At 41.3% G+C, this 20,930-nt stretch overlaps 1 protein-coding gene across 2 annotated transcripts; it reads right to left on the reverse strand.

Moving 5' to 3' along the window:
- Positions 1-1,037: 1,037 nt before the first annotated feature.
- Positions 1,038-7,768, reverse strand: ESM1 (endothelial cell specific molecule 1). 2 transcript variants are annotated; one of them, XM_075488358.1, is made up of 3 exons: positions 7,453-7,768; positions 3,289-3,444; positions 1,038-1,138 (listed from the first exon to the last, which is right to left on the reverse strand). In XM_075488358.1, the coding sequence occupies exons 1-3, from the start codon at positions 7,751-7,753 to the stop codon at positions 1,038-1,040; spliced, it is 558 nt and encodes a 185-aa protein (XP_075344473.1). In that variant the 5' UTR covers positions 7,754-7,768. The 2 variants fall into 2 exon arrangements, with proteins under 2 accessions (XP_075344473.1, XP_075344472.1); XM_075488357.1 differs by lacking the exon at positions 3,289-3,444 and having other exon boundaries at positions 7,453-7,753.
- Positions 7,769-20,930: the final 13,162 nt, after the last annotated feature.

Raw genomic sequence — 20,930 nt, forward strand, 5'->3', positions numbered from 1 at the left:
TTACTGGCTGAAATGGGACTGCTTGCTCATGCAAGTAAGAAATAAAGGACTGGGCACCAAAGTAGCGTAGGATGTGGCTGCATTACCACTCACTGAGGGTCCAAGTCTTCCCTACGTTGGATCAGATGAACTCCTGTGAGTCGCAGCTGGGCCGCAGCCAGCGCTGAAGATAGGAAGTGTGAAGGTCTGTTTGCTGGCCTCTGGCATTGGACCTGCTCTTCCCCAAGAAATGCAGACATTGCTTTAATGGCACCAAAGTAGCTGCTTTATAGAAACATATATATTTAAATAATGCTAAGCAGCTTCTATCATTTTAGGTCCCCCTCTACAAATCTGTATAATTTACCAAGCTGCTGTTTCTCTGTACAGAATTTAACTTTAGAAATCCACTTCAATACAATATATGTCTGCAGTGTCTTGCCTAGGTTATTCATAATGTAGAAACTGAAGTGATGGGTGTTTTCTCACAGAAGGAAGGTGTGTTTATCTCCAAGGAATTGTCACCAAACTTCCAAAACCAGAAAATTACTAAGGACTAATGTTGATTTATTTAATTCACACTGTTGTGCTCCTACGTTATTATTATTCTTGTGATTCAGGGGTGTTGCTTTCTATCCTGGGATTTGTTGACGTGCATTTCTTTCACGTTGGCTCTGCACCAATAGTTTCACTCACCCAAACTGTCCACTGAATTCAGTGAGAGCTTTCCCAGCCTCAGGCTGCAAGAGTCGGCCTCTGGCATTCTTTAAATGAGGAGGGTTGAATCGTGTTGGTTTTTTAATATTACTATACATTCAGGAATCCACAATACATTTCTCTGTTCAAATACTTATCAAAACAAATATCAAAAATCATATACACTGTACAGTCTATTCTTAAGTAAACATTTTTCTCATGAAAAACAGAATCACAATTGGCCTTCAGAGGTTACATTTTCATATGCTATAGATCTACTTTGTTCTTAAAGTGTGTTGTTGCATATTCAATAATCTGTGAGAATTGCATTCACTTGAAAGTCTTATGAGTGTAAGTAAATATCAGCGAGGATTTAGCCACTTCATTACCGGAGAGCGAATAGCTTTCTCCTTAACGAATTCCTCTTTTACAGAATTGCCATCCCCTGATGCCATGTCATTCTCTGAAAATATACAAAAATAAAGGTGGATTTCATGAAAATGAGAGAATTAAAATATTGTCCTGCAGCAATGTCACTGGTTTTGAGAACACTTCGGAAAAACCTTAGCTGACAAATCTTGCAGGAATCTCCCTGAATGCCTTCAATTATCTAGTTGCAAAATTTCTGGCAAATTATGGCATAAGCCAGATGTGTTTTCTAATAGTTTAAGCATAAGGCAGGTGATTTGAGTTCAGTTGCCAGTTCTCACTGTAACACTCCAGTGTGACATGGGACCAAGCAGCAGATCCTCAACAGCTACAGCAGTAAATTAAACATGCCGGGAGCTATTCTCTGACTGAGGCCAGCTGGCGTGGAATAGCCTGGTGCATGCCACTAAACTCTCTTACTCTCCAAAAAAAGGTAAAAGATATCCAGTTTGTCTACTGGAAATGGTCCCTGGCTGACGCTGATTCCCGAGCTGTGGCTGAGGTTGTTTGGCATGGCTAGCTAGGCTGGGACAAAGCGTGCCAGCTGCTGCCTTACTGTTTGACCGTGAAGGTGGTCAAATTGCAATACACAGCAACATGCTCTGGCACCATTAAATTTACCAGGGTATATGTAGCCATAATGTCTTTATAAAATATATGGGCCAGAAACTCGCCTATTTAAAATACAGAAGCATTCACAGCTGTTTTAATTTGCTGAGGATCTGTCCTAGATGCTATAGCTACCTCTGAAGACCACTATTAAATGAAACCCCATGTGACCATCCCATGCAGTACTACCCACAGTGTCCCTGGTCTACTTCCAGTGATGGACCTCTGAGGACACTGAGAAATCAGTGTGAAGCCTTTGCACTGGTAAAAAATTACCACTTGTTTCCAAGGGGTCAGGATCTCATCCTGGCTAGGATCAGACAAGCTGCTAAACATTGAGGCAGCAGAAGGTTTGGGACCAAAGGCAAGGGAGGGAGAGGAAAGGGGAGGAGGAACTGATGAAAACAGGCTACCTGGGAAGATTTGGGATATAGGCTAGATACACAGAAAAGCAAGACAGGAATATTTTTTTCATGTTATTTCAGCACCCTTGGTAATAAACAATCTGGAAAGGCAAAAGAGCACAGTCATGTAGAAAAATACAAAAGGATCAGGACTGATCCATCTCGCAAAGGTTTTTTTAAAGCTTTTAAATGTGGTATGAGCATAAGCTGAAGAAGTTTGCTTCTGTCTAACTCTCTCTAAACAGAGAGTGCAGGAAAGATAATGCATGTATTAATGCAGCAAACTCTAGATAGTTTAATATAACAGGAGAAAATCAAAATAAGGCACACAAACTGCAGTTGGAGGAGAAATAAAATTCAAAGACTGCTGGGTGAAATCCTAGAAAAGCTCACAGTAGATCTGGGATTAAATCTCTGATATTTTATTTAAAATCTTTACATTTGTACTGATTTTGATTGGTGTTTAAATTTAGAGTAAACATTTCTCAGTCAAATATACCTCAGTATCATCAGGTGGAGAATAAAAGGGGAAGAAATTTTAATCCCAGCTTTAAAAAATTCAGTGATCTCTCCTTCCTGCCTCAAAAACACTCCAGTTTCTCACACACCTTTTTTTTTTAATTCTGGAGAGATCTGTTACAGGCTTCAGATATAAACTAAAAGGTAAGAACTTATTCCAGAGTTACTGTGATAAATGACTACAATAAAACATTTAATATAACAGTTCACTGACATCTGAAAATGTATAAAGCTCTGTCTTTGTGGGAAAAAAAGGGGTTTTTACCTTATATTAGCTAACAGCAGTAAATGCAACCTAGTGAAATCCTATTCTACACAAAGCAGCTACATGCACTGACTGAACTGACTAATGCAAATCCTAGCATAGCCTCCCATTGCACAGGTGACATTGTACTGCTAGCACACACAACAGCTGCAAAGTATTTCACCCATGTTAGGATTTCAAAATGTTTTTACCATGTGTCACAGCTCACCTAATCCCTTGCCTTATGTTAAGAGAGCTGCCAATAAGAAAAATAAATGCACCTCTTGTTGTTAGCTGTTTGCACAGCTCCACCAAAGTACCCATCACTCACACACAGCATACGCAGCATGGTAATAGATCATGTACAAGGTGATTTCTGCTAAAATCAACTGCCCCACGAAGTCTTACCTGTGTGTGAAACTATTTTTCGTCGATTTGGAGGCTTTGATGCAGACAGTTGAAAAAATGGGAACTTCAAACACTTCCCTGTTACTCTGTCACAGATGCCAGAGGGACAGTTGCAGGTTTTCCTGCACTCCATTCCATAGGTACCATAGGGACATTCTGAAAAAAAGTAATATAGTCCTCAGTGATCTGAGTCAGCTGCCAGCAGTCTTAATAGCTGGTCTGCTTATATCCTTAAAAGTGGAAAACCTTTGAGTGGAGGTCAGCTGTACCTTAACTACAGGATTTCAGCTTGGCGACTCCTTGTTACAAGTATTTTCCAGTTTTAACAAACCTTGACACACATTATATACCTAATTTCTTGTCCTATAACTTATTTACAATGTGCTATCAGTAGTCCTTCTCTGAAACACTCGTAGTATTAAAATGCTAATTAAAGGCAATATGAATATGGAAGTATGTAATCATATAGGATGTAGTTAAAGGATTAGCAGGGGATTTACAAAAGAAGAAGACTTCAGAAAAGTTCCTGAATTCAATATTTAGGCATGATATCATCTGACTTACATGACTGTCATGATTTAGAGCTGCAATCTATTGCTGGTACTGGCGTGCTTGTGGCCGGGGCCACTGCGCGTAGGCTCAATGGAGGCTGCTGCCCCGACCCTGAGGAGCTATCCAGCAAACGCATCGTCCGCCTGGAGACACTCCCGGCTCTGGGGAAGAGCCTTCCCTTGTACGACAACTTCGCAGACAGCAGAGGTCTGCCCGCCCATGGCGGATAGCCAAGAGCTCACCTACATCTCCAGCCTAAAGAGTGAGTATGCTCTAAAGGGATCACTGGCACTAAGGCAGCTGCCTGGTTATATTGCATCTGGTCACATACTGCCCCAATTCAAATCTCCCATTCCTGAGCAAGATCATAGAGGAGCACCAAAGGGCAGCTGTCAGGATGAGACCAAAAGTTTAAAAAAAAAAAAAAAGTCAGGGGCAGAGGATTTGCCCCATCCCATAGCTGACAAGTGTCACATGCTGGATCACATAACTTCCCAGAGGGTTTAAACCTAGGGTCACAGCCCTTGTCTTCCTCTGCCTTGCTGTTGAACAGGGTACCTTTCCAGGACCATAGCTGAAGAGATGGAGACAAGGAAAATCCATCTCCAACATCCCCTTTCCAAACTCCTAAACAAGATATCATCCCAAGAGAAGTTTGGGATATCCCAGGAGAAAGGTCTTTATGCTCAGGCTGTCCTTGCCAACCCAGGGTGCATGGTCGCCTTAAATGGCAAGTCCTGGAGAGCTTCCAAGTTAGTTCCTAAGGGCAGATGAATGACCATTCAGGGCTGGACCAAGGATCCATCCGGCCAAGGCTCCCACAAAACACTTAAGAAAGAAGATGACCATGGTAAGCACAAATGATACCTCCCCCCTCATATTATCCCCCATTTTCAGCTCTGGGACCTCCTGAGCCAGACATAGTTTCTGTGCATGTATCACCCCAACAGGGTTATCCAACAGGGTTAACCAACAGGGTTATCCTTCTCAGTTTGTCCAGTCTCTTGAATCAATGCAAATATTTAGCTTTGCCATACAGCCTAGGCTATCTGAAAATCAGACTAATGCCCCAAAATGAAACCAACATTTTACAATTCTGTGCATACCCAATGGGTATGCGTTTGTAAATTAAAAGCACAGGAAAATCAACCAATTCCCTGCTAGGGACTACACAGTGAATCCCTCCAGCCTGGAGGACCTCACTGAGCTTCACCATACTCCCTTTCCCAAGCAAGGACACTCTTTGATCTGCTGTTTGTCCACATAAAACAAAAACAAAATCCTGCCAGAGCAAAACAGTTTTTATGTGCACAATCCTCCCTGAGGGACATGCTGAGAGCACACACCGCATGGAGCATCAATCTGCCCACTGCAGGTGCTCAGCCCAGAGAGGTGGGATGCCAAGCTGTGCACGACAGCATGGAAACGAGTCTGAGCCCAAAGCACTTGGCTCTGTGGGGAATAATCCTGACACTGATGCTCCTCTTCAGATTTGACAAAACTGAGATCTGAGTCAATTTTGCTGTTAGAAGATTTTGTTCAGCAGGAGCCTGCTCCTAAATAAATTGCAAATAGCTCCCAGTGATCTAAGGGAAGCAAGAGCAGGCTCTTTACTGTGACAGTTATACCTCAGGTTTAGAGGGTATTTAGTAATAAAAGTGCAGAGCACCTGTACTCCTTAGTCTGTTTTGAACAATAATGACATTGCTACTATTAATAATATGATGCACTCTTATAATACTAAAAGTACTCCAAAAATTGCTCTGAAACTTATACTGTCCATATTTTACCCATTTTAAAAATAAGAAATTGAAGAACAGAGAGTTCAGGTCATTTTTCCACAACTTCAAAGTAAACCAGTTGCAGGCAACAAGAGAGAATTTAGCCATCCTGACTCTGTGAATTATTACAAGCATGGAAGTTATTAAAATGAGTGGGTGATCTGGTATCGTAGCTATAAATGGATGTATAAAATAACAATACTTGGCCCCGTACTTTGCCTGATAAAATTCACATACATACAGAATGAGATTATACTATCTCAGAGCTGAGATGAAAAAAGAAAAAGAATTAGAAATTACAACTATGATATTTAGTGCAAAAAAATATATCGGGAATATAAGCCTTAAATACCAATTTACAACTCTTATGTCAAGATATGGCTTTATTGAAATTAATGAGAGTTTTTCCACTGACTCACTGGAAAAAAAAAAAAAAACATTTTACTTTACATTTTCTACAGAACTTCCAAGATTCAGCTACAGGGATTCAGATCTCATGTGTCTCAATGTTTCTTTTTCCCATTTGAAGTGTGCTATTGCAATAAGAAATTCCTATGAGGACAGTGAAAAGTATATAATCATTCAAAAGAATTGTTAAAAGAATTATAGGTGGTGTTTTGCACTGCAGTAATTTTTAATAAACTGAAGATCAGTCAACTATCTCAGTAAAATACTTTTCTGGTGGGTGCACCAAAGATACTAACTTTATGCGTAAATTCTAGTCTTTAGAAATAAAAGTAGTATTTTGGATTTCACCCTCAAACACGCACATGAATTTGGTTTTAAATATCAGTGTAAATAAGTGTGTGCTGTATGTGAGCCAGCCTGAATGATTTTTGCAGCATCTGGTCCTAAGTCACTACTTTAACTGAGGCTATTAATACTCCTGAGATGTTTAACTGCCAATTTACATTTTTATCTCCATTTTTAAGGAAGTTATTCAAAGGCATACCTGTATCTACTTACTGAAGTGGTACACGAACACAGGAAAACTGACTGCATTCATACTTTGCAAAGCCTTTTTTTAAAATGATTTATTTTAAAAACTTTCTTCCTACTTCTTAGTAATTTAATACCTCCTCTCCTTTTATAGATTCTCCTTTTTGCATGGAGTGAGGATAGCTCTTAAATGAAAAATGCAATTATAGTGCATGACTAAAGAAATCAGCATGCAGCATACCTGGAATAAGCTGAGAGCAGTGGCTGGCTGCTCATCTCACAATCAGCTCCTGTTCTGTTATTCCCATCTTTCAGGCAGGGTCTCTGTCTCCCCTGACCACATCCCTAGGGTAGCTGAGCACCTCAAAGGCAGGACTGAATTAAACATGACAACGTCCCCAGGTGCTCAGGCAGTGCTGTTATCTCTATCTCCCAGACCCAGAGAGAGCACCTGGTCCCTGGGCAGGCAGCCAGCAGTGCCCGAGGGAACTTCACCCCAGGGAGAGCCCAGCAGGGGCAGGGACCCTGTGACAAGGTTGGACTCACAGGATTAAAGTCTTTGCAATTTATAGAAAGCAACCCACCAAATCAGCGGAAGGATCAGGACTAGTACCTGGGTTTCCCAAGTTCCAATCAAAAATCTCATCTCCGAGCACACCCCATCTGTATTTTGTCACACATGTCCCCAAGTCTAAACAGTATTCTCACATTAATAACCCTGTTCCACCTACATGTAACACCTTTTAATACCAGCAGGTATTTCTCACTTTCTTCTTGGCTAAGGGCTGAGCTGGAAAAATCCAATTTTAGACCTTTCAAGCAGGAGGCAAGCTCTATATGTAGGTCGCTGTCAAATTGCCACAGTGGGTGCATGCAAAGTGAATATTGTTACCTTTGCAGATACCAAATTCATCACCAAAGTCATCCTCCTCAGTGTAAAACTGGCACTTCAGCCCAGGACCACACTTGACACCATCCATACCCGAGACCGTACGATAGCAAGTCTCCCCCAGAGCAGCTGCACACACTCTGCAACAGCCACAGTCATCCAGCACTGTTCGCTTACAGCGCAAGGTACTTTTGCATGCGTTACTGTCACAGGGCTCAGGACAATCTACTGCATATTTCGCACTCCAAGCAGTTCCAGCGTGCACGGGCATCAGGAGGAGTGTGAGAAACAGGAAGCCCTTCATGTCTTGCAGGGGTAAATGCTCCGTCCCAAAGAGCAGGCTTTAATGCTCAGCCTGCTGGTGCCTTGTGCCGAGGGAAGCAGTGGTACAGAATCCAAAGTGGTAGCTGCACACATCAGCCTACAAGTTTATGAGCTTTATACAGTGTGTTGCCCACATGCTGCACCGTCGTCAGCTTCCTCAATCCGGCAGCGCTGCTCCTGCCAGCCTCCCTTGTTTCAGTTTATGAAATCCAGGATGAAGGTTGGATTAGCACTCTGCTGCCATCCAGGAATTGAAAAGCCTGAGCTGATGTAATCTGTTATGTTTAGTTGGTTGTTTTGCATGAGGACTAAAAACTCTCTCACATCCGTCTCAAATGCTCAAGGACGTCTGCCAAAAAGAAAAAAAAACCCCACACACAACCGAAAAAAAAAACCCAACCCCGAGTAGGTCGCATACCTTCCTGCAGGACAGGGATCACTCTGACACTGGGCATACTGCTGACAGGACAGCTCTGCCTCACTAACACAGCTCGTGCAGCCAGAAGTCACACTGGATCATCTCACTGCTGAAAGAATAATCTCTAAAAGAATAAATCCTTGCCTTCCCCTTCGAAGAGACGTGGACAGTTACTCTAAGGAACAAAGTGAGATCATGCCATTTAACAGCCGAGCTCAGATGTTTCAGTAGTGGTTTTCCTGCCTGCATCGAAATGATACTTTTTAATCAGTATTTAGGTGGAGAGGAATTAAACGTTTCACTCAAAGATTACTGCCAGAATACTTTGAGTTACTTACCAGGTCAGACAGAAACCAGCATTTTGTGGGATCTTCCGCAGGAAGTTCAGGAAAATGATCAATGAACTGCCCCAGCCTTCCAACCAAAGGGGGACATCCCCATCCATCACCAGCACGGTCTGCACAGGCTTAACGTGGATCTGGGGGGGCTAATTCTCCTCCCCTTTACACCACTTCTATCCTGATGAAACTCTGTGGGATGCCCTGATGTTGTTCTTCAATGAAATCAGTGTAAATAAACAGAAAATAAGCCTCAATTTCCCCCGTCACCCCTCTCAGACTTTATTCATGCTGTCAGAGACTTGACAAGAAACAGCAAACAACCGAAGAGTTCAGTGAAACAGATGAGCCACCAGAGAGATGGAAATTTCTGCTCTAAAGAAAGATCTACAGGAAAGGAAAAAAGGAATTAAGCTACCCATAAATAAATCTCTGAATACTAAAAGTTGCTGCCATTGAAGTTAGTGGGAACCAGATCAATCTAAACTTGTATGTGACCAGCTTGCCATTTGGGAATCCTGTGCCTAGAGTGGGCTGAGGACACTGCCAGTAGGCTGCCAAATAAAATGAAGGGCTATGCTGGAAATACAGGAGAGCAGGAAAGCCTTTTCTTCATGAATACAAATGTGAATTGATAGATCCAAAACAAAATGCTTAACTCTTCTCTGTTGTGAAGAAGAGGAGAAAACCAACATACTGTATGTTGCATTTGGGTAGGTTGTTCACATACTTCTGGTATTTGTGGGTATAAGAACCTGGATAGGATAGCATAGTATAACATAGCATTGCATAGCAGAGAAAGAGAAGAGAAGTGCAGAGAGAAGAGAAGAGAAGAGAAGAGAAGAGAAGAGAAGAGAAGAGAAGAGAAGAGAAGAGAAGAGAAGAGAAGAGAAGAGAGAAGAGAAGAGAAGAGAAGAGAAGAGAAGAGAAGAGAAGAGAAGAGAAGAGAAGAGAAGAGAAGAGAAGAGAAGAGAAGAGAAGAGAGAAGAGAACCTATTATGTTTAATACATGTCAAAGGGAGACTACACTCAGGCAAATATTTGCAGGCATCCATCTTATACAGTATATAATTACTGAAAATACAGTTCTTCTAATCACAGTTGCCAGCTGGCAGTTGTTTACATGCACTAGCTCATGCCTGTTTTCACATGTAATCTTGGACCAATCAGTAAATTTAAAGTGTAAAAGTTAAAGTATTAGGTTGAAGTCTCATATAAACCAACAAAGTGCTATTGGTAGCCATGAAGTGACAGCAATTAGCAGTAGTAGACAACTTCATCTTCAAAATCCAATGCAACTGTCCTCTGGGAAGTGAAAGGAATACTTCAAACATGGAAATGAAGATTGCAGCTAAAAACCAGGGAGGAACAGTGCAAGGTTATAATGAGAAGATAAATTAGAAATGGATGTGCTATCCCTGACCCCATCACAACTACAACATGGCAAAAGCCTGTTTTTAAAAAAAAAAAACAACCAACATCTCCCCCATAGTTCACAGGTCACCAGAGTAATGTAAATTACTGCCCATTTCTGCTGGCATTAGCATCAACTAAAATTGACATTGGTTTATATTAATAGGTCAGGCTGTAACCTGTGGGGCTGAGGAGCCTATGTAAATCCCACTGGGCAGTCCCTCAGTGGGAGAGAGAGGCTAAGTTTGATGAGAGGGCAGGGAGCACAGCTAAGGGCAGTAACTATTCTAGTCCCCTAGCCAAATCTGCCTGCAAGGGTGAAATAGCCCAAAGAAGCAGGTTGCATACTTAGTGCATGAGACTTCACAGGTCTGCAGCAGTAAGGAGCAGGAAGGCTCTCCCTTAAGTGCCTCCGTGAAGTCTCCCTTAAATTAATTCACACCTGCCCTTAAATTCATACCTGATTGCTCACTCAGAGGAGATAACAGAGGAGTGTGCAAACCCATCCACACATGGACTAAGGTGTTTATGCCTGGTAGTAAACACCAGCTGTTAAAATCCTGTTCTGTAAATATATTTAGGAAATGCTCCTTGTATAAAATACCAAACAAGATCTGAAAGGGCTGCATTTCACATTTGGGTTTCTCACAGGGAAAATGTCCTAGGGAGATGATAAATAAAAAAATTACACACAGATGTGGTGAGGGAAAGAAATCGTAAAAGAACTCAGCACACTCCCCTAGCAACTAGCCAATATTATTTGGAATAAGATGGAAACTGTATTCTGTGCTTGGAGCTAGAAGCCAAAGTAAATTATTACAATGGATCAAAAAATACATGTAATGGAAGAAAGCAATATGAACAGATAGAGGTCTGGCTTATACATGAGTATCATAGAGGAAATAATGGTACTATGATCTTCCACACTGTCCACTGATTAAGTAGTGAAATAAATCCAGTGTCACTCCCTCTGGTTTTAATGTTTCTTTGTTGTTTTACCTGTTGAATCCATTAAGCTTTTCTTTCCAATGAACAGCTTGATCCTGTAAAGCCCTGAACTAAGCTCTCCCTTGAAAACCAGCGCAATGGGAATTACTGAAGCTTCCCCAGCTATCAACAGCAGAGAATTTGGCACCATTATTTAACTTGTGGTATAAATATACTTTAAATGTGGAAGATTTTCTGGATCAGACCAGATCAGTACTAATTTTTTTTTTCAAAATTTACAATATAAATTGTCTTCGTGCCAGTTTACATCATAATTACATCACCATATATAACGTGTGGCATTCCTTCTAGAAGCAGAAAAGGTTTCAACCCTTAGGTTCAATGCTTTACAGCAAACTGAGAAATCATTGAGAAATCAGTGAGTTGTGAACCGTGTTTACAGCTGAATACTTCAGAGCACAAATTTTCTAGTTCTTTTGCAAATAATCAATTTCTCAAGCAAAAGCAGCTTGTGTGAGGGACTTGAGGTTGTATTTATGCCTCTGAAAAGTTTGACCCCACCTGTTAAAGATCCCCATGAAATGACATAGCTCATGACACATGATTAACCCGTGCTGATACACAGGAGCAGTCTATTTATTAGGCAAATACTCTAAGGCTTTGCTCATTTTACCTTTAGATAGAGTATCATTCACTTCAGTTCTTCTGAACTTAAGCGGCCACTGTCGTTATCCAGTCTTTTGAACATGTAAAGTCGGGACAAGCAGGAAGCATTAATATCTCTTTAAACATAGGAAAATGTTTAATGCATGACCCTTGTTGCTCATTTCCAAAAGGCAGTCCCTAAACTAAAAATATGTTACCGTACATTCCTGAACGATCCAACCTTTTCCCAGGCTTCCTTTACAAAAAGCCATAAGCACAATGCTATAGGAGAAGCAAAGATTCAAAGGGAAACACCGAAAGGAAGCTGAGCTGCAAAGTCCAAAATGAAAAGCCAGAAATAGGAAGTAAAAGATAAGAATCAGGAAAGTGAGATAGCGGCAAGGACTCCCCTTTGTATGATTTCTTTTCTTGTATCTTTTCAATGAATTGCTAATTACTCTTTGTTTCGACTGTAACATGGCAACTCAACTTCACTCTGGTAAAAATAGATGCTTTGGGACATTTCCTACTTTCTGAAGGCAAGAGGTATTTACATCCTTTCTCCAGGCAGACCAGGTGCTACGAAGAGAACTGGGTAGGCTGGCTACCTATGCCTAGACTTCAGGAGCTACTATAGAAATGACTGGATATGCTGGGGTTATCTGCAGAGAGCCTCAGGAACTAGAGCCATAGCTTGTTTGGAGCGTATTAAAAATATACTTGCCCATAACTCCACATACAAATATGTGACATGTCCAGCCTGGGAGCTGGAAGCCAAACTGACTGCACATAACTTCTGCTCTGAGTTTCCTCCCTCAGTTCTATGGCCATACAAATGGAGCTGGGCACATTTCAGGTCTGTGCCACTGAGTCCACATGGCACAGTCCTGTTCCTCAATGGGTTACGGTCATGGCCTGGCTCTGACTGAAGGATCTCTGCACAGTATCATCCCTGCACAGTGTGGATATTCCCAGTGATTTTACAACCACTGCGACGATCTGCGTAGCAGAAATCACTGGCTTTCCCTCAATTAATTCATGAATCAAGTCAAATAATTCTGCTGTGTTTGGAGAACATGTTCAAGAGACAAAAAATATCACACAGTGGTGGAAAAGCTCTACTACATGGCAACAGGGGTCAATTTTCTCCAAGGCAGGCAAGTTTGGGTTTGTCACGCACAAAAAATAAGTAGTTGATGTAAGTGAGGGAAAATGATGAAAACATAGGTTGTGATTCTGTTATGCTGAAGTCTTTTTTTTACTACTTTCAAATCATCTACATTTCCAGAGGAAGAAAGGAGCTTCAGTGCCCAAGACCTCTAATATCTATATTAGAGAGTTTCTTAAAAGTACAAGAAAGTCACATAACTTCTCTGTACTTCAGAAAATCTACTTCTCTGAATACCATGCTAAACTTGACTGATCACTCACAGCCCACACCAATGCTCTGCCTTCACACACCCCTGCCTTATCAATAGTTTTGTCAGTAGCTGTTTCTTTTGTGACACATCTTGGTCCTAGGAATCTAAATCACCCTGCTAAGCCATATGTCCACCTAGGAAAAAAAAGCCTTTCCACATACCAAAATATATCCACTATTTTTCACAGTTATTGATTTTCAACCATTTGCAAAAAAAAAAAAGGACTCTTTTGGGAATGATCTTCAAACGTTTGGTTTCTTTATCGATAAAAGAAAACGAGATGTGGATGATGGTTCTTCGCATGTTCTATTTAGGTGCTCAGGTGCATATATTCTGCCCATATGGTATGCAGCTTTAATGCTGAGATAATGCAAAAGATATTTTGTCTCTCACTATTTGACATAATTAACTGATGTAGGAATACACACTCATTTCTCTATTGCCATGCAGCCTATGCTCTCAGTAGTCCTCTGCAGAACTGGAACAAGCATTTTCATTAGTTTTGTTGTGACATAAACAATAACACAATAGTCAATAAAATGACAAATATTGTGAACTTTATCCTTGCCCTACTCAATGCTAATGGTAATTGTACTCTGACTCTATCAGTCAGAGGAATGTTTGTTCTTGGTACCTGTGCAGAATCTCAAAGTGCACCATTTGGTTTTCAAATCCTAGGTATAAGTTTTAGAATCAAATATTTTAGGGGAGTATCCTTTTACTTGCAACTCAAGCTGATTTTGATCTCTGCTCTTTAAGGAAAAAAAGGTGACACCTCTATAGATATTTATGGGAATAGGACCGTATCTTAAGTATTAATGTGATTTCTACTTTTCTGTACTAAAACACGTTTTTGAAAACCTTGTTGCAATTAAGCAGTGCTATTGTCTTACAACATTTCTGCAAAAGTTTTAGCTATGCTTTATATATAGTTTAGACTTGACTAAGTAGCTATTTCCTGTAATGAATGACAAAGCTATTAAAAGCTCAGCTCTTGTTGTACTCCGTGGGTTGCTAACAAGAAAATCTGTGGTCATATGTGTGAAATGTTGAGTTGTTTGAGTTCAGGTTAGGTGTCCTCATGAGCTAATATTTCCATGTATTCTTTGCAATATTGCCAGGATAATAACCTTTCCATTGGCAGAGAAAAAACAATTTTAACTAATTCATTCAGATAAGCAAAATGATCAAATTTATATCAGTCATCATTTTTCTTTAAGAAGAAATCTCTCTTCCTTTTCATAAGTACCCATCTTTGAAGCATAAACACTTTCCAGAATAATTAGATTATCCCAGAAAGTACATAAGAGGACTTCAGCATCTCCTACGTAATAAAACTTCAGGGAAGAGCCAGCCAAAGGCTGAAAGGAGTGAGGACACCTACAAGAACTATTAAAGAATTTTCTGCAGTGTTACACACACTTTCTTTCCTTAGGATGGATGGCTGTTTTATCCTGGCTTCTTTCTGCCACACAATCTCTCCAGCTCAGCCTTAGTCCTCATTATGCTGTTTTTCTTCACTGCTGACATTTTCATCTCTTTATTTAAATGTCCTCTCTCTCTCTGATTTATATGCAGCTTTATTCTTCACAAGTCTACTTATGCCATGAACAAAATGCACCCTAAAAATAAAAGTGGAACAAGACTGTGTCCCTTCAGCCCATCTTTATTGCTTTCTCTCGTTCACAGTCCTCACACTCTGTCCATCTTGTCTATCCAGACTGAAGCCTCTTTGAGACTTTGGGCTAACTGGTGCAGAGTCTTCTTCTAGGAGACTTCTGACAGTTGGTCTTCAGGCATTTCTATGCTATATGCAATTGGTATCTACTTCAGTTAACAGGTTTGGACAAGAATTGAATGAATACCTTGGCTTCCATGAAAAGAGACACCAGTCAAGGTCTCCCAGAACAATGCACTTAGAGGGATCTAGCACATGTCCATTTGTTTCCCCAGGGCGTCAACAGGATTTTCATGCATGCACATGCTTCCTACATCCTTTGTCCTTTGCCTCATCAATCATATGGCTGTATTTTCAAATATTTGAATCCTTTTTTTTTTCCTGGGGTACACATATTGTGGGTGAATGCCGACCCCAATGACATAAATGCTTTGCCACTCATTTCAGTGGGGCCAGGATTTCACACAATACTTTCAATATATTATGATCTTCTCTGCCGTAAAGAAACCAAAGCCACTTCAAAGCTTTCTGTGTGTGTTTTGTACTTAAAGTAAGGGAAGGAGTGCTTGCAAACAAGCTCTAATTAGAAAGCAATGAGGGGTAGCAGCTGCATATTGCCTGTTATAAGTTTGTGTTTCATTAAATGACAAAACTTCCAGAAAGCTTAGAATTATAAGCCATAAACCTAAAACCAGCCTAATCACTTCCAAATCTATTTTAGGTCGTATCTTATTATTTTCAACTTTCTAAATATATTGCTAAAAGAAAAGAGGTCTTATAACTGAGCAGTTACAAGTGCAGAACACAACCTTGTGTTCTTACACAGAAATTTGATAATTTATACACATTTATACCCATTCAGCATATTTGAGAGAATGAAATAAAATCTTGTGAGTTGTATTGCTTTTTTATTTTATTATTTGATCAAAAACTTGATGTTAATTTTTAGTCATTTAATCAAATACCCAGAAGCTTAATCCTTTAATACAAATGCCTGAAAAAATTTTAAGTAAATTATTCAAAGCTGCAGCTATTTTCCCAAATTATGAATCTGACAGACTGAATATGCGACTTCCCATACTGGCATATTCTTCTTCTGTTTTGCTTTATCTTCTGAATTGTCATAGATTGACCATGGGTTATTTTAGGTGTTTCCTGTCCCTGACAGCACAAACTATTTAAGCAAGCAGAATTTCTGAAATTGTTTGCAATCAGATATACTTTCTCAGATGATTTAATTAAAATCAGATAGTTACTGCTCAGCCCCCAATCCTATGTTCTAATTGCTCCCTGTGTTGTATTACGGACCCTCTTCACTGTGCCAGGGGTTGGCCTATAATGTTATAGACCACGAATGCTGGCCGGGTGCTGGGCAAGTATCTCCTGCCTGTCAAGAAGCTGCAAAGGGGACCAAGAGGAAGGTCAGCTAGAGCTGGTTGTTGACAGTTGGAAACAGCCCCTAAAGCTCTGGTACACAAGATATTCCCTCATGTGGATCCCATGAGGCCAGTTGGGCCAGAATTGGGCAACAGTATCTTCAGTTCTGGCTTTAGTGGCTTTTTCTGTCTTATAAAATGAAAAATGTTTTTTCATTTTATAAAGCATTGGTAGTAAACAAAAAAGTCCGTTTGCTACAACCAACATAGAGGGAAAGGATTTTTTTGTTTGTCTATTGCCTAAGATAAGTGCCTGAAACAGGACTTATAAACCACTGGCTGTGCCCATTGAAATCTACCCAGAGTCACCAGCAGTGTTGGCTAGGCAGATGAATACTGCCTGGGATGGCTAAGCTGGAATCAAGCATAATGAGAAGGGAAAAACCCAACCCAACACAGGTGGTGGAATAACAAACGCTTCTGATAACCACTGTCCCAAACATGAATATCATTGGTAACCATTACTGTGACCCTGACTTCAGTAACTGGGTGCAGGACAAACAAGGGGAGGGAAAGAGGCCTAGAAGAGAAACACTTTAAATGTCCCATTAGAGCTGAGTCTATTTCTTGCATTATCTTATCACCAGCTGTGCTCTTACCTCTTGCAGATACTCTCAATATTTCTGCATAATGAGACTGAGACCACCCGATAAGATAACACCATTGTTCATAAGACAGAATACACAAATTGACTTTGTTTAATATTCAGGGCTCTGATGTGCAGTCCCTGTCAAATCTCACTGTGGTGCTGCCTGGCTGATTGCTGCTGCAGCAGAGTCTCATTTCACAGCTCCACAAACTAACTCACAGGGCAGCAAGTTAACTCAAACCACCCATTTCCGCTCCTGGAGAAGCACAAACACCACTCCCCTCTGGCTACGGAGGTGGTAACTTCTGAAGTTGGTGTACCTTGAATGATGAGCACCATAGCCCCCTGAATCATACTTTTAAGCACACTCATGTTCTCACATACTCATGTTTTAGTGTAGAGGCATCCCCAAGAAAACTTGCAGTTAGAACCCATCCCTTTGAAATATTGCAGGAAGAAAATTAACTACACAGCAGTATCAGCAAGTTTATCTTCTGTCTCTCTGTGTGTGAGAGATCTTTAGCGCTGCAAGTATAGTTGCTGCCTCCACATTATTCTTTTCATTATGATGTGGATTGTACATAGTAGGAATTCATTGACAAGATCTGGCTGGACCACCTTGGAAGATGGGGCCTCTCACAATCCCCAGTGAAAGGAAGCAGTGCAAGTTTCTCCACAGTGCTCCATCAGCATGCCCAAAGCCTCAGTTCAGAGAATAATTGTGTGCTCAGTGTGACCATTTGTTACTTGAACTCTGCTAAGATCTGTGCTAGGATAGGACTGTGGCTTTTGGCACAGGATGTGCATGCCCCAGAGTTTAATCAGTGAAAGCCACATCACTGTCACTGTGGTCCACTGCCATTTGAAAATGTCAGGGGTTTTGCAAACCCGCTAGTCCAGAACTCCCCCTTCTTTTCATGCAGCTGCTTTTATCTGGTACCAAGGGGGCTGAAAAGACGTGTGATGAGGCTTTGGTTATGACAGCTTGAGATAGGGATGTTCCAAGAAATCTGGACACTACATCCTGACAGGTAACATCCTCTACATGGTTTCAAGGTAACCTAAACCAACGACCATGTGCCATTTATTCATTTAAATGGAAATGGTTAATTAAATATTCATGACTAGCATTTTTTTATGACAGCAGTGACTAAGAGTGATTAAAGTAACTTTTTGTTTTTTCATTTACTGATGTTGTCACTGTTTTAATTATTGCTTATCTTGATTTTCTGTGTGGCTGCAGAGAGGTTTGATATTTTATCAAAATAAAGATTTTGTGAGAGTGTGTTAATAGAGCAAAGTTTCTTGCTTTTTACAAACAAACGCACATAAGAATGAACCCTGTGAAACACCATTGTTTATACATTGAATCTAATCTGTGCCTTTGGAATTAGCTAAGATCTGTACGTTTCTGTTCTATTTTTCATTAAAATAAGGGCTTTTTTGCTCATCTTTCTGTGGTTTTCTCTTTGTGATGACAAGGATGTGGGTGTTGATACAGCTTTTAGACTCGATGACTCTTTGTGAAATTAGTGGGTGACTTTCAATGCACGTTTCACAGCTGATTTCAACGGCTTTGAAGCAACCTGTGCCACCTTGAACTGAATTACAGTTAAATTTAACCTACTTGCAATCTGCTAGATATTGATTATTAAATATTATTAGTCCATCCAAAAAGAGTTTAATCAGATGATTGTGGGGTTATAAACATAGTGGGATGGAGGTGTCTGAACCACCTGCCAGATCATTAATGAGATTAGGATAAATTTTGGAAACTAGTAAATCATAATTAAAAGATGTAACAGACATATTAAAAGGATTTGCTGTAATTTGTCTGACTATGGTGAACTGACCTGTTCAGACTTCAAAAGAGTCTTCTGAGTTTATCTTTATTTCTCTTTGGCAAGTATCCAAGAAAATTATCTTGAAAATCTGATGGTTTTCTTTGTTTCAATGCTGTTTTCTAAATGTTTCTTCTTTGTTTCAATGCTGTTTTCTAAATGTTTCTTCCTGATGCCAGACTGAGTTGCCCAAAAGGAAGGTTACTTTTACAGCTTGCTAGATGGAGGGCAGTTCTGTAGTCAGAAGATAAAACAAAGACTTTGACTAGGAACTGTGGAGGCAATCCCTGCTCCAAACATATCACCACACTTTCAGGAAACAACAGTTGTTGACAATAGATAATGCCACCCTGTGTACTGAGAACCAGAAGTTTGTTTAAAAAAAAAAAAAAGATTCCCACATTGAACATACAGTGCATTAGATGTACAGCCAAAACAAGTACAAAACATCAGCCACTACTGCTCAGTACAAGGGCAGAATGAACATAAGGACTAAAGCTAACTGGCATCTGCATCCCTGTGTGATGTGTGGATACGAGTTACCAGCCCCCTCTATTGGATAGAGAGCTGTCAGCGATATGTCAGCACTGTACGCTCTACGTCAGTGCCATACATCGCATGTCAGTGCCACATGTCATGTCTTTGCATGGCCTGGTCAAGCTTAGGGGCTGCTCTCTATGCCCAAATATGACTATGTGACAGGCAACAAGCAAGTCATACTTCTCAGCAAATAATCCTTAAGAAATATCACTTACCTGGAAGACCTCAGTAAAAACAGAGATGGATGCAAATGTCTGATAGAGAAGTCAACGCAGCAGAGACCAAGCTGCAAAGTGCAAGCGTGGATAGAAGCCGAGCCCTGGCCAAGTGCAGAAGGATTCCCAGGGTGGGACTCCTTTAATCCACTCAGAAATTTCCAGTAAAGACAAAAACAGATGGTATGGGAGAGCTGGTCTGGTACAAGAAGCCAGTATTTGAAAACTAGGAGGTAATGTGCAAGGGGACACGTCACAGGCACCTAGAGATTAGTGTTGAGGCGTGACAGGTTAGAAGAGACAAGACTAGATTTCTCTTACTGGAATACAGTGGAATTGCAAATGCTGTGCTGGAAACAAATGGAATCTATAGTAAACTCCACCACAAGATGCTGAAAATGAGCTCCTCTCAGTCTAGTAAGAATGTGTTTCTAGCTTAATTTTGTCAGGCTTTGTGGGTGTCTGTTGTTGTAAAACTATAACGTACCTGGAGTTACTGTCTGTGGCTTTCCTGTTTTCAGCTCAGTTCTGAGAACCAGCCCAGCAGTGGTTTCAGCAGTGAGTGACATCGGTGGTCACCTTGTTTAGCCAACACTCACCCCTCCCTGGACCTTTGCCTACCCCTGGCTGCAGAAGCAGTCAACCTTCCACCATGTGCTTTCACAGGTCCTAATAAAATGCAGAATTGCGGGGCATTTTGCAGCCTCGCTGCAAAACTACAACGCTCCCTGGCCCAGACTGCCCCTCACCCAGAGGTGAGGCAGGCACTGTCTCAAGACACGGGGATTTCAACACTAGCAAAGACTTCCCTCCTTCCACGTGGAGGGAATAAAGACTCTGCTCACCTCAGGGTGGACAGAAAATGAGTCAAGGTTACTGCTCGGCTCACGGCTCCTGCACCTCCCTGGGGACAGGCCAAGGCCAGCCGGGATGTCGGCCTGTGGGTAGGCCCAGCTCAGCAGGGCCCGTGGTGGGGCAGGGCCAGGCTGAGGGCAGCTGGAGACCGGCCCTGCTGCGGCATTGCTGGGGCAGGGTCTGATGTCCCTGGGGGTTGACATGGGTCCTGGGCTGTGGGCGGTGGGTGGGGGAGCCCCGGGGGCTGGGCAGGGGCAGTTGGGCCCGGTGGTGTCCTGGTGGCCTGGCAGTAATGCCCTTCCACCTGCTACATCACCCATCAAAGAAAAAAAGATGCTGTAAATGAACTAAAGTCGTTACAGGAGATCACACACACACACAAAGCCCAATATCTGAACTGGAATTAACTTGCTGGGTTATGGTTTCCTGACTCTGTCACTCATTATTTCCCATCAGTGACTGAGACACAGCCAATGTTCACATGAACAGAGCGAGTGAAATCTTTGCCTCCAAGAGGTTAAATACCAAGTAGTTGTTACGGGGCTGTGGGGTGTGAAAAGTCTCCTGTGGGATGGGCAGAAGGATTTCCTTGCTGTCATTTACCTTACAAAGGTAAGAGGGACTAATTTGTGTTTGCAACATCCTCTGAGACGCCCAGCTGAAAAGTGTTAACAGCGGTACATTATTCTTTCCACTTTGATATCGCTTTCCCTTTTTTCCCCCAGTTTTTCTCAGTTTCTGTCTGTGTTCCAGGCCTGAGCCAATTCTCATCGGCATCTCTTCGAGGTCTTCCCATGACCTTCAGTGAGAACTGGATCAA

Source organism: Mycteria americana, chromosome Z, assembly GCF_035582795.1.
Source record: "Mycteria americana isolate JAX WOST 10 ecotype Jacksonville Zoo and Gardens chromosome Z, USCA_MyAme_1.0, whole genome shotgun sequence".
Taxonomy (NCBI): domain Eukaryota; kingdom Metazoa; phylum Chordata; class Aves; order Ciconiiformes; family Ciconiidae; genus Mycteria; species Mycteria americana.

Bases quoted from the DNA above. Each gene is read 5' to 3' on its own strand.
- ESM1 (XM_075488358.1), bottom strand. From the start codon at position 7,753: ATGAAGGGCTTCCTGTTTCTCACACTCCTCCTGATGCCCGTGCACGCT. The intron at 3,445-7,452 runs GTAACAATATTC...ACTTTTTTTCAG, and splicing joins TGAATTTGGTATCTGCAAAG to AATGTCCCTATGGTACCTAT. The intron at 1,139-3,288 runs GTAAGACTTCGT...GTATATTTTCAG, and splicing joins AAAAATAGTTTCACACACAG to AGAATGACATGGCATCAGGG.